Raw genomic sequence first — 16,630 nt, 5'->3', positions numbered from 1 at the left:
GTGCAGGACGTGAATCAGCTGGGCCTGATGCTGGGTGCGGACGACGATGATATGTCAAGAGTGGTGTTCCTGTGGCGGGGATTCTAGGAGAAGCCATACTAGATTCCCCAACGGTTGGAATGGGTAAGACTTCTGTGGTGGAAGGTGAAGGAGGAGCTATAGTAGACTCCTTAAAGGTCGGTATAGGTAAGACCTCAAATATATCAAGGTGGTCAGAATGGTCAGAAGAGGTAAAGAAAGGTTTAGGCTAAAAAAATGTGACGTCAGAGGACATAAAGTACCTACGAAGATCAGGTGAGTAACAACGATATCCTTCTGAACACGAGAATAACCAAAGAAGACACACTTGAGAGCACGAGGAGCTAACTTATCTTTCCCAGGGGCTAAGTTATGAACGAAACAAGTGCTCCCAAAAACACGAGGGGGAACAAAGTATAAGGGTGACTGGAGAAACAATACTGCATACGGAATCTGATTCTGGATGGGAGATGAAGGCATCCGATTAACCAAATAACAAGCTGTGAGAACTGCATCGCCCCAAAAACGCAACGGAACATGAGATTCAATGAGAAGTCTACGAGCAGTCTCAATAATGTGCCTATTCTTTCTCTCTGCAACCTCATTTTGCTGAGGGGTATAAGGCCTAGAGGTTTGATGAATAATTCCTTGAGAAGTCATAAACTACTGAAATTGAGAGGATAAATATTCTAAGGCATTATCACTGCGAAAAGTGCGAATAGAAACACCAAATTGATTTTTAATTTCAGCACAAAAATTCTGGAATATAGAAAACAACTCAGAACGATCTTTCATTAAGAAAATCCAAGTACATCTTGAATGATCATCAATGAAACTAACAAAATAACGAAATCCCAAGGTTGAACTGACTCTACTAGGACCCCATATATCAGAATGAACTAAAGAAAAAATAGACTCTGCATGACTCTCAATACTACGAGGAAAGGAGGCTTAGGTATGTTTCCCGAGCTGACATGATTCACACTCTAATGTAGATAAACTAGACACCATCTTCTGAAGCTTGGATAAGCTTGGATGTCCTAAACGTTTGTGAATTAGGTCCGGAGGATCTGTAACTAGACATGCCTTGGAGGAAGTGAGTGAGTTAAGGTAGTAAAGACCTTCTGATTCAAGTCCTGTTCCAATCGTTTGTCCCGTACTGCGGTCCTGCATAATAAAAGAATCATCAATATAATATATACCACAATGAAGGGCACGAGTCAAACGACTAACAGATGCAAGATTAAAAGAACAGCCAGGGACATAAAGAACGGAATCTAGAGTGACAGAGGGTAGGGAATTCGCTTGTCCAACTCCTTTTGCTTTAGTTTGAGACCCATTGGCTAAAGTAACAGTGGGAAGAGACTGTGAATACGCAATATTTGACAAAAGGGATTTATTACCAGAGATATGATCAGAAGCGGCTGAGTCCACAACCCATTGTCCAAGAGTACTAGACTGAGAAACACAAGCAAAAGAATTACCAGCAACAGACTACTTGTGGAGATGTCTGCTTACTTGCCCGATATTGAAGGAACTCATTATACTCCCCTTTAGATAAAGAAAATCCCTGGTTACCTGTAGTCTCGGTCTGAGCAATATAAGCATTTTTGGGTGGTCGACCATGTAAAGAATTGCACACGTCACGAGTGTGTCCAAGTTTATGACAATAAGAGCACTTGGGTCTAGATCTTCCAAAACGACCTCCTCCTCGTCTATTCTTCATAGTTTGAGATGCCCAATTGTCCACTGTCTGGGATGCGAGAACAAACGAGTCAAGTGTCTGTGATGAGATCACTGGGTGACTTGGTGCTGCAGCAAGGCGAAGTAATCGAGAGAATAATTCATCAACTGTGGGGACAGTCGGACTAGCCAAAATTTGATCGTGTACTGAGTCAAGATCATTAGGAAGCCCAGCAAGAGTAAGAACTAGAAATATCTTTTGTCGCTGCTCTTGCTGCTTTGCAACACTCGCAGAAACTGGTATCAACTTCTCAAATTCCTCCATGACTGCCTGTACTTGTCCCAAGTAAGTATATATATCTAATTCATGTTTCTTTAAATTTGTCATCCGCGATATTACATCCTAGAAACGAGATATGTCATTAGTGTATAAAGTGCGAGCCTTTTCCCAAACCAAATAACATGTCTAGAATGGACGAAACAAGGGCATCAACTTAGAATCAATAGATCGCCGCAGAATACTGCATAATTGAGCATCGATCTTCTCCCAAAGTGCTTTTGCCTTTTCATCTCCTTCACTAGACTTCGTGATTAGATGATCTTGAACACCTTGACCTTTACACCACAACTCGACAGACAAAGCCCAAGCTAAGTAGTTTGAACTTCCCATTAAAGGTTCTGAGGTAATCATAACACCGAAACTGCCAGAATCCGGGTTTTTAGATCCGAAGGCATCGACTCCCAAAGACATTGTTGGATTGAAGTGAGGCCTATGAAATTATCACCAAATAATAGAAAGAATCAACTGAAAACTCGCTGAAACAGATGAAGGAAACACTGTTTTTGCCGGAAAAAAAATCGGTGAGGTTGCCGGAAAAACTCAAAGTGGTCGGAATCAAACGAAAACAGGATGGGTAGGGTCAGAATTAGTAGCCGACCCAACTGTTCTGAAGAGCCGTCGTCAAAAAATGGCCGGAAGTGGTCGTACTCGCAGGCGCGTGGGTTCACGCGCTTGCCGGAACCCTAGCTTCTGACGGTGCGTGAGCGCGCGTGTGGAGGGTTCTGCCGGAGATGTTCACTGGGGTTTGGTCGCCGGACGATGACGGATCTTGTGGTAGTGTTGGATTTTGCACAACACTGACGGGGAGAGAGATAACGTAAACAGCTTTGAAAAAGTCGCCGGAAAATTTAGGGACGATGACTTCTGCTCTGTATTTTAGTTCCCGGATGTATCTCACCACTACGGCTCTGATACCATGTGAGAAAGCACGGGAGAAAATATTATTGATATTATTCTCATATGTTAAACATGATACAATGAGCCTATATATATATACATAACATGTCCTACTCCTAATACATATGGGATTAGGGTTATTTACTACTATTTACATAACTATTCTAACAATATTCACTTGCCATAAGAGAATCCCCTCTTGTTAGAACCAAAACATAGGCTAGCATAGCTATTTCAGCTGCATGTCTAAAGATTCTGTCATCATTTATTGGTTATGTAGTCCTTACACAACTTTTATGTGGAGTTCTGCTGCAAGAGAAATCAGATTCCTCAATGGAAATAGTGTGTGAAAGTTTTCTGCTAAGATTCCAGATGGGTTCTGAGAGTAGCAGCATTGTCTTTCCGCCCTTGTAAGATGTTTGGCACATTTAATTGGTGGTTGGATTAACAATGCACATTACTTTGTGGACCCAATTTAGCAGGAAAAATGCTGCTTCTGGCTTGACTTATGGGCTGTAAATATATGCCCAGTATGATGCATCTCAATTTAAGTGCTTGAAGCAGTTAGGCGTTGAATGTTAGGTTGACCACAATTTGGGACTTAATTTCACTCAAAACTTATCAACTAACCTAAATATGTGAGCCGGAGATAAGTGATTCATCTATGCATCTTTACATTGATTAGGATAAGCTTTGCTTTTCGGTCCCATGTTATGGATGATGTCTTCAGCAATGGAACATCTCGGGAACTTCTTCCACCAGTAATCTGTCATCCTTATTTTGATTTGCAACAATTGCTTTTTTTTTTTTTACCTGCTATCATGCTGTAAGTTTTTGATGAGAAAATCAAAGACTGAGAGTTGGACATGAGTCCATCTTCATGCTCTTTGAGACTGAATATTAGACATCTAACCTTGTGAAGCTTGTATTTGTCCATTCATGAGAAAAGTCATGCAGAGACTATAAATCGTCTGGTGTTTCATGTGCGAACTGATGGGTTTTAACATTTTCAGGTTGAAAACCAGTCAGGCTTATCCCTTATTTGTCAGTTCTATGATAATCAAGATGTATCAGTTGCAGGAAGACACTCCACTACCATTTTCTTGAGGTGCTTATCACAGCTTACAGTTGTTCTGCTTGTTTACTTGAAACATCCGCTGCTATGATTCAGTGGCAGAACCATCCTTGTAGAGCCAATCAACAGTCTTTAAAGAAACTACAGAACTTGACCTACTGATATATTTTTCTTTTGATATTGTAAAGTTTATTCCACACAGCACAAAGATAGAACTCGACCTACTGATTGAAAAAAGAAAGAAACTATAAACTATAACAGCAGAAGTTAGATGGGAATTTAATTTTCATGTGTCTTATGCCGTGCAAATGATTGATAAAGTCCTAGTTTCCCTTTGTGCAATTTTGGGATAAAAAAGTCGTTTCTCAATAGAGTTCCTTCTCTTTCTTTTCCCTCGATAAAGGAGACATACGTCTACTCAAGCACCCTGACCGTGTTGCACTTTCTCTATTTTACTCGTCTTTCCACAGACGATGTACAATCAGTTTTGTAGTATGTGGGCATTGTGCTTCTGCCATCCTTGAGAATGATACATCTGGCATAATCTAGAGCCTACCTTCTCAACTTGCAACCCTATTTCATCCTTGCTCAGTACAAGATAACACCAGATTAACAGATTTTGAAATAGGAAGTATATGATGTATGTGTGTCTGGAATATGTTTTTTACTTTTTTTTTGCCTGCTGCTGATGTTTTGAATTGTGTATCACATTTATACTTAGTAAGATCCCTTATAAATTATTAAAAAAAAAATTATACTGAGTAAGCTCCAGTGTCCTGGGCTTGCACGTAATTAATTTCCTTTCCACGATTTTCATTCTTATGTTTTGAGAGGTTAATCACGGTGTTTTCATTTGTATTTTTGCCTTCGCTTTATTTGAACTTTTACTTGTGTGCTCATCATGTGAGGAGCCTAACTTTTTGTCTGTAAGGCACTTGGCTTTGGCAAATCGGCCTCCGGAAGCGTCATTCTTCTCTATCCAGCTTACGGAGAGAGGATTTCTCTCTACTTCTCCACTTCATCTTTCACTCTTGGACACCCAGTCATTCGCGTGGAGACCACGTATAGTATCTCTACAAGGTGTTTCAGGCTGCTCTTCCCTCAAGTTGTTTTTTAAATATATAAATAAATTTCGCACTACTTGTTAAGACTTGGATTTTGGAGTAGCTGACACCACCAACTTGAGATAAACGACTTTTCTATAGCCTTTGCTGATAATAGGAACCACTACTAGTTCTTTGTGCATATTCAATGAATTCAAACTTAGAGCTTACTAAACTTATTTGCTATTGACCAGAGTCAAAAACTTTCCCTGGTCCATTTCTTGTGGCTGAAGTTTCACCCAGGACTGAGGTACCGCAGCTGATTATCCAGGCATGTCTAACTTAATGTTCTTATGGTTTACAATCCTCTTTCTTGATGTTTGTAGGATTGCTTGACAATCGTCGTCTCTCCATTACTAAAGATACACAATGATACTGATTTCTCAATGGAGCTGCGTTTTCAACGCCCTCAGCATAAGGAAGTTGATTATGCTTCTGTGATGCTTAAGGCCGGGGACACAGTTGACGATTCTATGGCAGCCTTTGGTGCCATAAATCTCTCTGGCGAACGAAAGAAGACACTAAATTCTTTGAGTGTTGGTATGTTTCAAGCATGTTTCCCCCTTTCAAGCTTTGATATTGAAATTGCCTGCTTCTGAGGAAAAGAACTTTATGGAATTGATTTAGATGTCATACATGTTACCTGTCTAGACGAAGTCGAACTATTACAACAACAAGTAGGCCTCAGTCAAACAAGTTGGGGTCGGCTATATCAATCCTCACTTCTCCATTTAAGCTCAACTCATGTCATCATCAATACCAAATAAAATAAAAATGAGAAATAAGTTAAATATATATAAATAATAGTAATAATAATAATAATTATATAATTATAAGCTCTCTAACAAGATTAAAAGCTATTCCCAATTAGTAGATAGCACTTGGATGAATAATTTTCTTCTATTGTGCCCTATCGCTAGCTAAGTTTGTATTGATTCCAACAATTTGGAGGTCTTGCGAGATGACTTCCTTCCATGCTATTTTAGGTCTACCTCATCCCCTTTTAACACGTTCACTCACTATATTTTCATACCATGAATCGATCTGTAGATAAACATTGGACACGGCAAAACCATCTCAAGCGAATTTTATCCTATAATGCGTTCTTACTGCATTTTCTGGCGAGTGTGGTCATTTCTGATCTTATCTAATCCTGTATGACCGCACATCCATCTTTGCATCCGCATCGCTACCACACTCATCTTTTGAATATGTTGAACTTTAGCGGCCCAACATTCACTACCGTACAAAATTGTCGGTCTTATAATTGTTCTGTAGAACTTACCTTTCACTTGATCTCTGATTAAGCTCCTAAACAAGGAAATCCATGATATTGGAACTTAATTTGCAGGTAATTTCCTATTTTCTTTTAGACCTGAAGTTACAGATGACTTAACAAATTTTGAGAATCCATCAGCTTGCTGGTCGGATGATCTTAGAGGTGGAAAGCCTGTTCGACTATCTGGGATATTTGATAAACTTACTTACCAAGTGCGGAAAGCATTTTCCTTTCAATCAATGAAATATTCTTTAAGTACAGCACATTGTGATATTAAGTCAAAGGATGGACGTGTAGCAAAGATTCATTTTCTGATTGAAAGCACTGGGAAAGATGTACCTATCGTACATCCAGATAACTTTGGGTATGCGCGTGTAGATAAAAGTTCGCCAGTTGCCTTGCAAGAGCAGAAAGAAATCTTTCTGCTTCCTACTGTTCACTTCTCCAACTTCTTAGATATGGAGATTCATGTGAGACTCAGTGATACAGGTAATAGCAAATTAAATCTGGTTCAAGTGTTAGTTGATGTATTGTATTACTGACTTTTGCTTTAGTACAGGTCTGCCGTCTACTAATGGTGTTGACTGCATATGCAATGAGGCAACTATTCCCTCTGCGTCGTCTGTAAACTTATATACAAATCCTGCTGCTATTTATTTTATTGTTACCTTAACTTCATTTGGTACAAGCTGCAAACCAATAAATAGTAGCGACAGTGCGAAACGGCTGCAGAAGCGCAAAACTAAAGTTCAGTTTTTGGATATCGAATTAGATTTTGGCACTGGCAAGTATTTTGCATTGCTTAGATTATCTCGTGGACAGAGAGGGATATTGGAGGTAATTATCCTGCTTAGCTGCTTATTACCTTACAGCAAGGTGTTAAATTTGTCTGTGTTTGGTGCAGGCTGCTGTCTTTACTTCTTACACCTTGGAGAATAATACCGAATTTTCTTTATTCTATTTTCCTGCAAATCACAAGCTTGTTTCTAGGTAAGCTCTTGTCCAAGATGAGTTGTAATTTTTTCATTTGGCTCAGTTTAGTCCTTTGCTGAGTGGTACTATTATATCCAGGCACGAGGTGGAAAATATTGCTTCTGCGGTGCCTCCAGAATTAGGATCTTATCTTCCTCCCGGATCAACAAAATCATGGTTCAGCAAGTAAAGTTTTTCTACTTTAATTCGCTAGTTCTAGTTTAGTCGAATCCATTATGTCGTCTCTCCTTGTTCCATCTATCAGTGGTTATGAAACTGTAGGCATTATGCTTTTCACCCTGCATAATTCTTGTTTATACTTGCTAGATGCCACAAGGTGCACATTACACTCTTGGATGAGAGAGCCTCTAAAGCACCCTTGGACTTGGATGCTTTATCAGGCCTTACGGAGGTGAACCTTGAAGTGGAAGGAAAATCTGGTTCCAAAACTGTTACAAAGTTAGGAGTTTCTTTGAAACCATCTGTTAGCAAAGTAGTTCCACTGCAGGTTGTATCAATGTATCCCAGATACGTCATACTAAATGAGTCAGATGAAGTCATCACTGTCCGTCAATGTTTTTTGGAGGTCTGTCTTTGTTTTTGATTTCAGATGTTAGCTTTCATTTGCTGTTAAACTGGTGACGAAATCCTTTTTTGTCTTAGGAGGATGGGACTGACACAACTGTTACACTCAACAGTAAGCAGAGAGCAGCTTTAACTTTGAGGAGTGGAAATGGGATGGCAACAATTAAAAGACGCACCCTCTTTGAGAATTTTCTCAAAAAGCATTCAAAATCCCAAAATGATTCGTCATTTTTTGTCCAATTTCAACCCAATAAGGCCAGTTTCTCCTGGTCTGGGCCAGTTTGTATTGCTTCACTTGGACGATTTTTTCTTAAATTCAAGAAGTCGACCGAGTATTCTGTTCAACAACCAGATCCTGCAACTCAGCATAACTCATCCATGTGTGAATTTGCCACTGTTCATGTGGTTGAAGATGGTCCTACAATTGTTTTACGCTTCTGTTGGCCAGCAAATATGGACCTGCCTTACCGGATTGAAAATCGCTTGGAAAATACTTCTATTACATATTATCAGAAGGAGGTTTTGTATCTCTTTTCATCGTTGTTCGATGTTTGACTTGCAAGTTTCAACATATTGTAATCACGCAATTAACTCTTATCGTGTACCTTTATCGTGGAGAACCTTCAGGGTTTAACAGAGCCGGAGGTTTTGGCATCTGGAAGTAGTGTTGGCTATGTCTGGGATGACCTGACACATGCTCATAAGCTTGTTGTCCAGATTGACGGTAGCTGTTAACCTCTTAAAATCTTCACTAGAACAGATACTATAGAAGTTTAACTGCATAGATTGATGATGCACGCTTGTTATTTTATTAGGATTAGCCTGTTGTATTTTTATACGTTGATGTTGAATAGCACGAACCGTCTCATCGAAAAGTTTTAGCTGTTGGATGGGAAATGCTTTTTATTTGCTTTTGAATTATTTGATTAGTCTAAGTTATAAAGCAGTGTCTTCACAGAATACAGGTTAAAAATTGAATTACTAAAAGATATACAATTCTGTGAAAAGGTATGATAATTTATTAATACCAATCAGCTACTCCCTCCATCACAGTTTATGTGAGGGTGTTTAATTGGGCACAGAATTTGAGAAAGAAAGATAAACTTTTGAAACTTGTGATCTAAAACATGCCAGGCATGTATGTGGCTCTAAGTCATCTCATTAAGGGTAAAATGAGAAGTTTAAAGTTAAATTGTTTCTAAATATAAAAAGTGTCATTCTTTTGGGGCAAGCTAAAAAGGAAAGAGAGTCGCATAAATTGGGACAGAGGGAGTACGTCTCAGTTGTATACTCCCTTTGTTCCAGTTTATGTGAACCTATTTCCTTTTTGGTCCGTTCCAAAAAGAATGAACCCTTTCTAAATTTGGTAACAATTTAGCTTAAAGTTACAACTTTACCCTTAATGAGAAGCTTTTATAACCACACAAATACTCTGGGCCCCATTTGAACTTGTTTAGGACCACAAATTCCAAAAGTCTTCATTTTTTACTTAAACTCCGTACCCAGTCAAACAAGTTCACATAAATTGGAACGGAGGGAGTATTAGTTAGGGCCACCTATGTCCAAAATTCTCCATGTTCATTCCACTCAATTCAAGCTCATTTCATTGCTATGCTTAATAATGTCTTTAAGAGAAATTAGGGTTTTCTATAACTATAGAGGTTCTTTAGTGCTCACACTTAACCTTACACTGATGTTCAAGTCTCTAACTAGATCAAAATGACTCATGATGCAACTGTAGCAACAACAACAAGCCTTAATTCTCATTCGTTTATATGGACTATATGCTTGCATTAAAAATTGTGACTAGGAAAATGAAGGATCAGTTGTGCTCTCTGTTTTTTATTCGAGGTATTGTATTGTTTCTACCTTTTGCGATGTGAAGTAGTTGTCTATATATTTTTTTTTCCAAATTAGTATGACTTTATGTGAGCGATATGTGGTCGACGACGGCGGATTATATGGAGGCGGCGAGAGAGGTGTTGGGAGTCTCGAAGGGTTACGCTGGCGGGCACAAAGGCGATTGGTGGTGGAATGAAGTGGTCCAAGGTAAAGTGGAAGCGAAGAAGGCGGCGTACCTGAAGTTAGTAGGGAGCACATGCGAGGTAGAGAGGAGTGCGAACAGGGAGAGCTATAAAGTAGCTAGGAAGAAGACGAAACGGGCGGTCCCAAAGGCTAAGAGTGCGGCTTTTAGTCGTTTGTACGAGGAACTAGGGGCCAAAGGTAGGGAGAAGAAATTATTCCGGCTGGCCAAGGCGAGAGAGAAGAAGGCTCGGGATCTGGACCAAATGAGGTGCATCAAAGACGAATACGGTAGAGTATTGATGGGAGAGGCCCAGATTAAGCGGAGATGACAGACTTACTTTCATAAACTTCTGAATAAAGAAGGGGATCATGATATTGTGCTAGGCGAGTTGGGGCATTCCGAGAGTCACCGCGATTTTGGGTACTGTAGGCGCATCAAGGTTGAGGAGGTCGTGAGGGCTATGTGTAAGATGAGCAGGGGCAGAGCTACCAGTCCTGACGAGATTCCGGTAGAATTTTAGAGGTGTGTGGGTAGAGCAGGTTTGGAGTGGCTGACTGAGTTGTTTAATGTTATTTTCAGGACGAAGAGGATGCCGGACGAGTGGAGGTGAAGTACGGTGGTTCCGTTGTACATGAACAAAGGTGACATCCAGAGTTGCAACAACTATAGGGGTATCAAATTATTGAGTCATACCATGAAAGTTTGGGAGAGGGTGGTAGAAGCGAGGGTGAGGAGGACGGTGTTTGTATCAGACAACCAGTTCGGGTTCATGCCGAGTTGTTCTACTACGGAAGCTATCCACCTTATTAGGAGGTTGGTGGAACAGTACAGGGATAGGAAGAAGGATCTGCACGTGTTTATTGATCTGGAGAAAGCGTATGATAAGGTTCCTGGAGAGGTTCTTTGGAGATGCCTAGAGGCTAAAGGTGTGCCGGTTGCTTAAATTAGGGCGATTAAGGACATGTATGATGGAGCTAAGACTCGGTTTAGGACAGTGGGAGGCGACTTTGAGCATTTTCCGGTTGTTATGGGGTTACACCAAGGATATGCGCTCAGCCCATTCTTATTTGCCCTGGTGAATGGTGATGGACGCACTGACACACCGTATTCAAGGAGAGGTGCCATGGTGTATGTTATTCGTTGATGACATTGTTCTGATTGACGAGATGCGGAGTGACGTTAACGAGAGACTTGGAGGTTTGGAGATAGGCCCTTGAGTCTAAGGGTTTCAGTTGAGCAGGGCGAAGACGGAATTTCTTGAGTGCAAGTTCAGTGCTGAGCCGAGGGAAGTGGGCATGGACGTAAGGCTTGGATCGCAGGTCATTTCCAAGAGAGGCAGTTTCAAGTACCTTGGGTCGGTTATCTAGGGGGATGGGGAGATCGAAGAGGATGTCACACACCATATAAGGTGAGGTAGATGAAATGGAGGTTAACATCTGGAGTCCTGTGTGACAAGAAAGTGCCATCGCTACTCAAAGGTAAGTTTTATAGAGCGGTGGTTAGACCGGCCATGTTGTATGAGGCTGAGTGTTGGCCAGTTAAGAACTCACATATCTAGAAGATGAAAGTAGCAGAAATGAGGATGTTGAGGTGGATGTGCGGGCACACAAGGATGGATAAGATTAGGAATGAAGATATTCGGGAGAAGGTGGGAATGGATCCCATTGATGACAAGATGCGGGAAGCGAGGCTCAGATGATTCGGGCACGTTAAGAGGAGGAGTTTGGATGCCGGTAAGGAGGTGCGAGCGGTTGGCGTTGGTGGGTACGGGGATAGGTAGAGGGCAGCCTAAGAAGTATTGGGGAAAGGTGATCAGACGGGATATGTCGAGGCTTGAGATCTCCGAGGACATGACACTCGATAGGAAACTGTGGAGGTCGAGCATTAAGGTTGTAGGTTAGGAGGTAGTTGAGCATATTTAGTCTACCAGTGTGAGGCTAGGATGATAGGATTTAGTCTTAGACTGCTAATGGTCAATGTTGTGTTTACACTACTCTTCCGTTTTCATAGTGTCGGGCCGTACTTACTGGTTATTATTTCTGCTTTCCGTCTATTCACTGGTTCTTGTGATGTTGTTATTATTTCTATGTTTTTTTTTGTTGATGGTACTGATATATGGTCTCTTTTCGTCTTCTTGAGTCGAGGGTCTACCGGAAACAACTTCTCTATCCCCTCGGGTAGAGGTAAGGTCTGTGTACACACTACCCTCCCCAGACCCCACTTGTGGGATTTTACTGGGTCGTTGTTGTATGACTTTATTATCTATTTATTAAAAAAAGTATGACTTTATTATCTCATTTTTGGTAATTTTTATCTTGCAGCTGTACATCTACTACGTGAAATAAACTTGGATAAAGTACGTGAATGGAAACCATTTTACAGGATTAAGCAACAGAGAGGTCTAGGGTTTCACTTACCTCTGGAAAAGAAGACAGAAGATTCAAAGAAAAATAGATATGGGCAGTTAACTGGCATGGAGATCATTAAGTTGGGTTATGAAGTATATGCAGAGGGCTTGACTAGGGTTCTGAGAATTTGTGAGTTTTCTGATAGACGCAGAGGGGACACTTCATTCCATTCCTGCACAAAGATGCAGCTAAGAATTTCCTATTTTGCAATTCAATTACTGGAACGTGCAAAGCAAGTAAGTTCGTGTTTCTATGTCAGTTTTTGCTATCATTGTGTCTTTAACCATCTTTTATTTGGCTGCTGTTGATTCTTTCAAATTAACAGTTTCAATGTGCTTGAGTGAATTGTTTTTCCCTTGGAAATAAACAAGCCTTTTTAAATGTATCTCTTACCTAGTTAGCTAATCTGTAATTAGTTATACAGTGGAATAGTATGTTCCTTTCTACTAGAAATTTCCCTTTGAGAATAATTCATCTGCATAGGCATCCAGCCTGGCTTTCTTGTTAAGGGTTTTGCAGTTTGAGAAAATGGAATTTTATATAGTAATACCAGTCTAGTGGTTATTCATCTTCTGTTTCTAGAGATCAGTCTTATTCACTCTGTTCTGTGATGAAATGTAATAGTGTATCATGACTGGAGCACTTGGGTCGTCATCTTAAATTTTCTTTGACTAATGAGAATGGACTTCAGCTTATAGTTTGCAAGAAGTCTATGATGTCTGCGAAATATTCATGTTTTGTATTTTGACGGGTTTAGGGAAATATGAATTGGAATCACAGACTAATTTTATCTTCAGTACAAAGGTGTGAAAAATAGAAAATTGGTCTGTCTCAACCATTTATGGAGTAATCTAGGAGAGTCAGTAATAGGATAAGCTGTGGGTTATCTTGGAAGGTCGAGGTAGTAAATTCCATGTGGCTCATATATGGTACATCCAATTAAATGTTTGGGATAAACAGCTAATTGATATAGATTGAAGGAACAACCTAGAATATGTAGCACTAAACTGCACTAAAAGCTAGATGTTTAGTAAATCTCTTTGCTTGGAGTTACATTTTGATGTAAATAGCTCATTAGATCTATTAGATTTTGTAAGCTCCTTGAGCAGATAGGAGGTTTTTGCTTTTCAGGAGAATTGACTTTTTTGTAGTCAATTACATCCTCTGGATGATTGATTTAATGAAAGCTTACCTTACTTGATCAAAAAAATATGTAACACTAAACTAAAGTCAAAGACGAAAGTCGCTTGACCTGCTATTGTTGCCATGGTTTTGGAACGTACCTAATAGTAGAGGAAAGATATTTATTAGATATACAACCAGAAGCTCTTGAGTCAATGACCTAAGATCCAAGAGTGAACGACCGAGAAGTTTTAGCAGCAAACCTTTATAGTTAGGACGATAGAAGTTACTTCTGGAGATGACCGCTTAAGTGCTATACGCTAGAGGAACTAGGCGCCATTTGTTTCCACTTTATGGAGGTTTGAATCTGGATCATTCAGATCTCTCTATTAAGTGCATTTAGTTTGTTTTTTTCTTTCACAACCATTTTATATTAGTTCTTGATAAGTCTCAATTATTCAGATCTAGTACAGAGTCTTAAAATCATTAAGATGTTCCGTTAAAGATTTTGTGAATGTAATCTTTTACTATTACTCTATTATTACCATCACCGTCCTCTACCACCATGCAACCACCACAGCCAACCACCTATAAAACCTACCACCACTACAAATCACCTCTACCATCAGCCTCCACCTCACAACCACCATCTCAGACCGCCCTCACGGTCAGTCACCTCCACAACTAGTCATCACTACCAACCACCTCTACCACTAGCCTCCACCACACAACCATCATTGTTGACCAGCACCATCCAACCAATTCCACCGCTAGCCATCACCATCAGTCACCATCGCACATCCATCACCTCCCGCCATCAACACACAACCACCATTGCTCAACCACCATCGTCTGCTTCCTCCGCCAACTGCTGGCTATTAGAATGTGGTTCATTAAAGAAGCAATTTATGCAACACCATGTAAAATTAATATTATCTCTAATATTTTGTGGATATAATATTTATTATTTATTTATTTGAATTCCATATTTATTAATTTTAATTAAAGATAAATTATACACATTTAGATGTTGAGAAAACAAAGTCTTAATTATTCAGTATTAAAATCTAGATACAATATCTTTGACGATCAATCCAATAACACCCAGAAGATGAAAATGAGGTGTCTAGTCCTTTTCTATTTTTGGTATAAAGGAACGTATTTAGAAGGCCATGAGTCTATTGTTGTTGTCTTAGAATCCTTCTGAGAAGACAAAAGATTAGGAGTTTCTTCCAGTATTTCACACGGTAAATATGGGTGACTGCACAGTTTTTGTGTAGTTTATTTATTAATATACAAATGTGTTCCTTCTCAAAAAATAAAAATCTGTGCCAATGTCTACAAAGTCAAAAAATCAGAACCTCTCAGCAAATTTAAAAGTTGCATTTTAAGGCAAGAAGATTTTCTTCTGTTCAATAAGTAAAGCAAAAGAGTCTTAATGGCTCATGAGGATAGTGCTTGCCCCTTTCTATGGAACAGTAAGTCTTCTGATGGTGCAAACTGTAGGTTATGTCCTGCTGATTATAGGTATTCTCTGATGTTCCTGTAAAGTACAGAGACAATAGAGAAATCTCTCTTATGTTGTATTCAAGGAGTAACAAGTATATATACAAGTACATAGAGCCTTAACTATGGAAAGAATCAAAAAGGAAATCCTATAAATCTGCGGTGAATCCCTATAATTATGCTAGCTATGTATATTACATAAGATTATGTCTACATTCAGATTATGTCTACGTTCATTATATAACACTCCCTCTCAAGCTGGAGCATAGATAATGATCATGCCCAGCTTGTTACAAAGGTAATCAACTCGAATTCCATTCAACGCCTTTGTGAACAAATCAACCGGTTGATCTCCTGTCTTCACGTAGCCCGTGGAGATCAAGTTCTCCTAAATCTTCTCACGAATAAAATGACACTCAACCTCAATATGCTTAGTTCTTTCATGATACAACGGATTTGACGCAATATGGAGGGCAGCTTGATTGTCACACCAAAGTTTTGCTGGTATTGGATGCTCTAACCCAATTTCAGTCAACAGATGATGTATCCACATAATCTCACATGTAGACTGTGACATAGCTCTATACTCGGATTCTGCACTAGATCGAGATACAACACTTTGCTTCTTACTCCTCCATGATACCAAGTTTCCTCCAACAAAGACACAATAACCTATAGTAGATCTTCTATCAATTTCGATCCAGCCCAGTCAACATCTGCAAAACACTCAATACGAGTATGATTGTGATTGCTATATAATATGCCAAGTCCAGGAGCTCCTTTCAAGTAACACAAAATCTGTTCCAAAGCTGCCCAATGTTTGACCGTTGGTGCAGACATAAACTGGATAACAACATTTACCGCAAAAGCAATATCTGGACGAGTCACAGTAAGGTAGTTTAATTTCCCAACTAACCTCCTGTATTTCTCTGGATCGTCAAAAGGATCACCATCGTCTTTCATAAGATGCACATTAGGAACCATTGGAGTACTGCAAGGTTTAGCTGCCAACTTTCCAGTTTCTGCAAGCAAGTCAAGAATGTACTTTCTCTGAGACAAAAGAATTCCTTTCTTGCTTCTATTTACTTCTACTCCCAAAAAGTATTTCAACTGGCCCAAGTTCTTTGTATGAAACCTAGTATGCAAAAAAGACTTGAGGGAAGAAATCCCAGCATAGTCACTTCCTGTGATAACAATATCATCAACATATACAACAAGGAGAATAATGCCAGCTACTGATTTCTAATAGAAGACTGAGTCTCATTTTCAACCCAAACTCCTGAACTACCTCACTGAACTTGCCAATCCAAGCTCGTGAACTCTGCTTCAAGCCATACAAGGACTTCTTTAAATGACAAAGGACTTCAAGGACTTCGAAGAGTATCATTTGATTGTTCTGTCAAAGTACGGGTAACCTTATATACTAGCCACTCATCTTCCTCCCCCTGGCTTGTAGAAATGGGAGGTGCATAGAAGAATGGTGTAGTCTCTGAAAATACCACATCAGTTGACACTAAATATTTGCCAAGCTCAGTAGAATAACATCGATACCCCTTCTGAAGGCGAGAATAGCCTAGGAAAACACACTTCACACCCTTGGGATCCAACTTGGTAAG

At 39.7% G+C, this 16,630-nt stretch overlaps 1 protein-coding gene across 1 annotated transcript in view; it reads left to right on the top strand.

Moving 5' to 3' along the window:
* LOC107820388 (uncharacterized) overlaps positions 1–16,630 on the top strand; it is a 57,717-nt gene that overhangs the window by 26,618 nt on the left and 14,469 nt on the right. Inside the window, exons 13-24 of the mRNA XM_075249692.1 lie at positions 3,952–4,046; positions 4,945–5,093; positions 5,311–5,366; positions 5,443–5,656; positions 6,468–6,884; positions 6,955–7,232; positions 7,300–7,385; positions 7,467–7,553; positions 7,695–7,953; positions 8,031–8,471; positions 8,580–8,676; positions 12,300–12,622. Of these exons, the coding sequence (XP_075105793.1) occupies positions 3,952–4,046; positions 4,945–5,093; positions 5,311–5,366; positions 5,443–5,656; positions 6,468–6,884; positions 6,955–7,232; positions 7,300–7,385; positions 7,467–7,553; positions 7,695–7,953; positions 8,031–8,471; positions 8,580–8,676; positions 12,300–12,622 (2,502 nt within the window). The remainder of the gene's footprint in view (positions 1–3,951; positions 4,047–4,944; positions 5,094–5,310; positions 5,367–5,442; positions 5,657–6,467; positions 6,885–6,954; positions 7,233–7,299; positions 7,386–7,466; positions 7,554–7,694; positions 7,954–8,030; positions 8,472–8,579; positions 8,677–12,299; positions 12,623–16,630) is intronic.

This window comes from Nicotiana tabacum, chromosome 3 (genome assembly GCF_000715075.1).
Source record: "Nicotiana tabacum cultivar K326 chromosome 3, ASM71507v2, whole genome shotgun sequence".
In the NCBI taxonomy this organism is placed as follows: domain Eukaryota; kingdom Viridiplantae; phylum Streptophyta; class Magnoliopsida; order Solanales; family Solanaceae; genus Nicotiana; species Nicotiana tabacum.
Note: the sequence above shows the minus strand (reverse complement) of the source record. Positions and strands in the feature narration are given on the sequence as shown.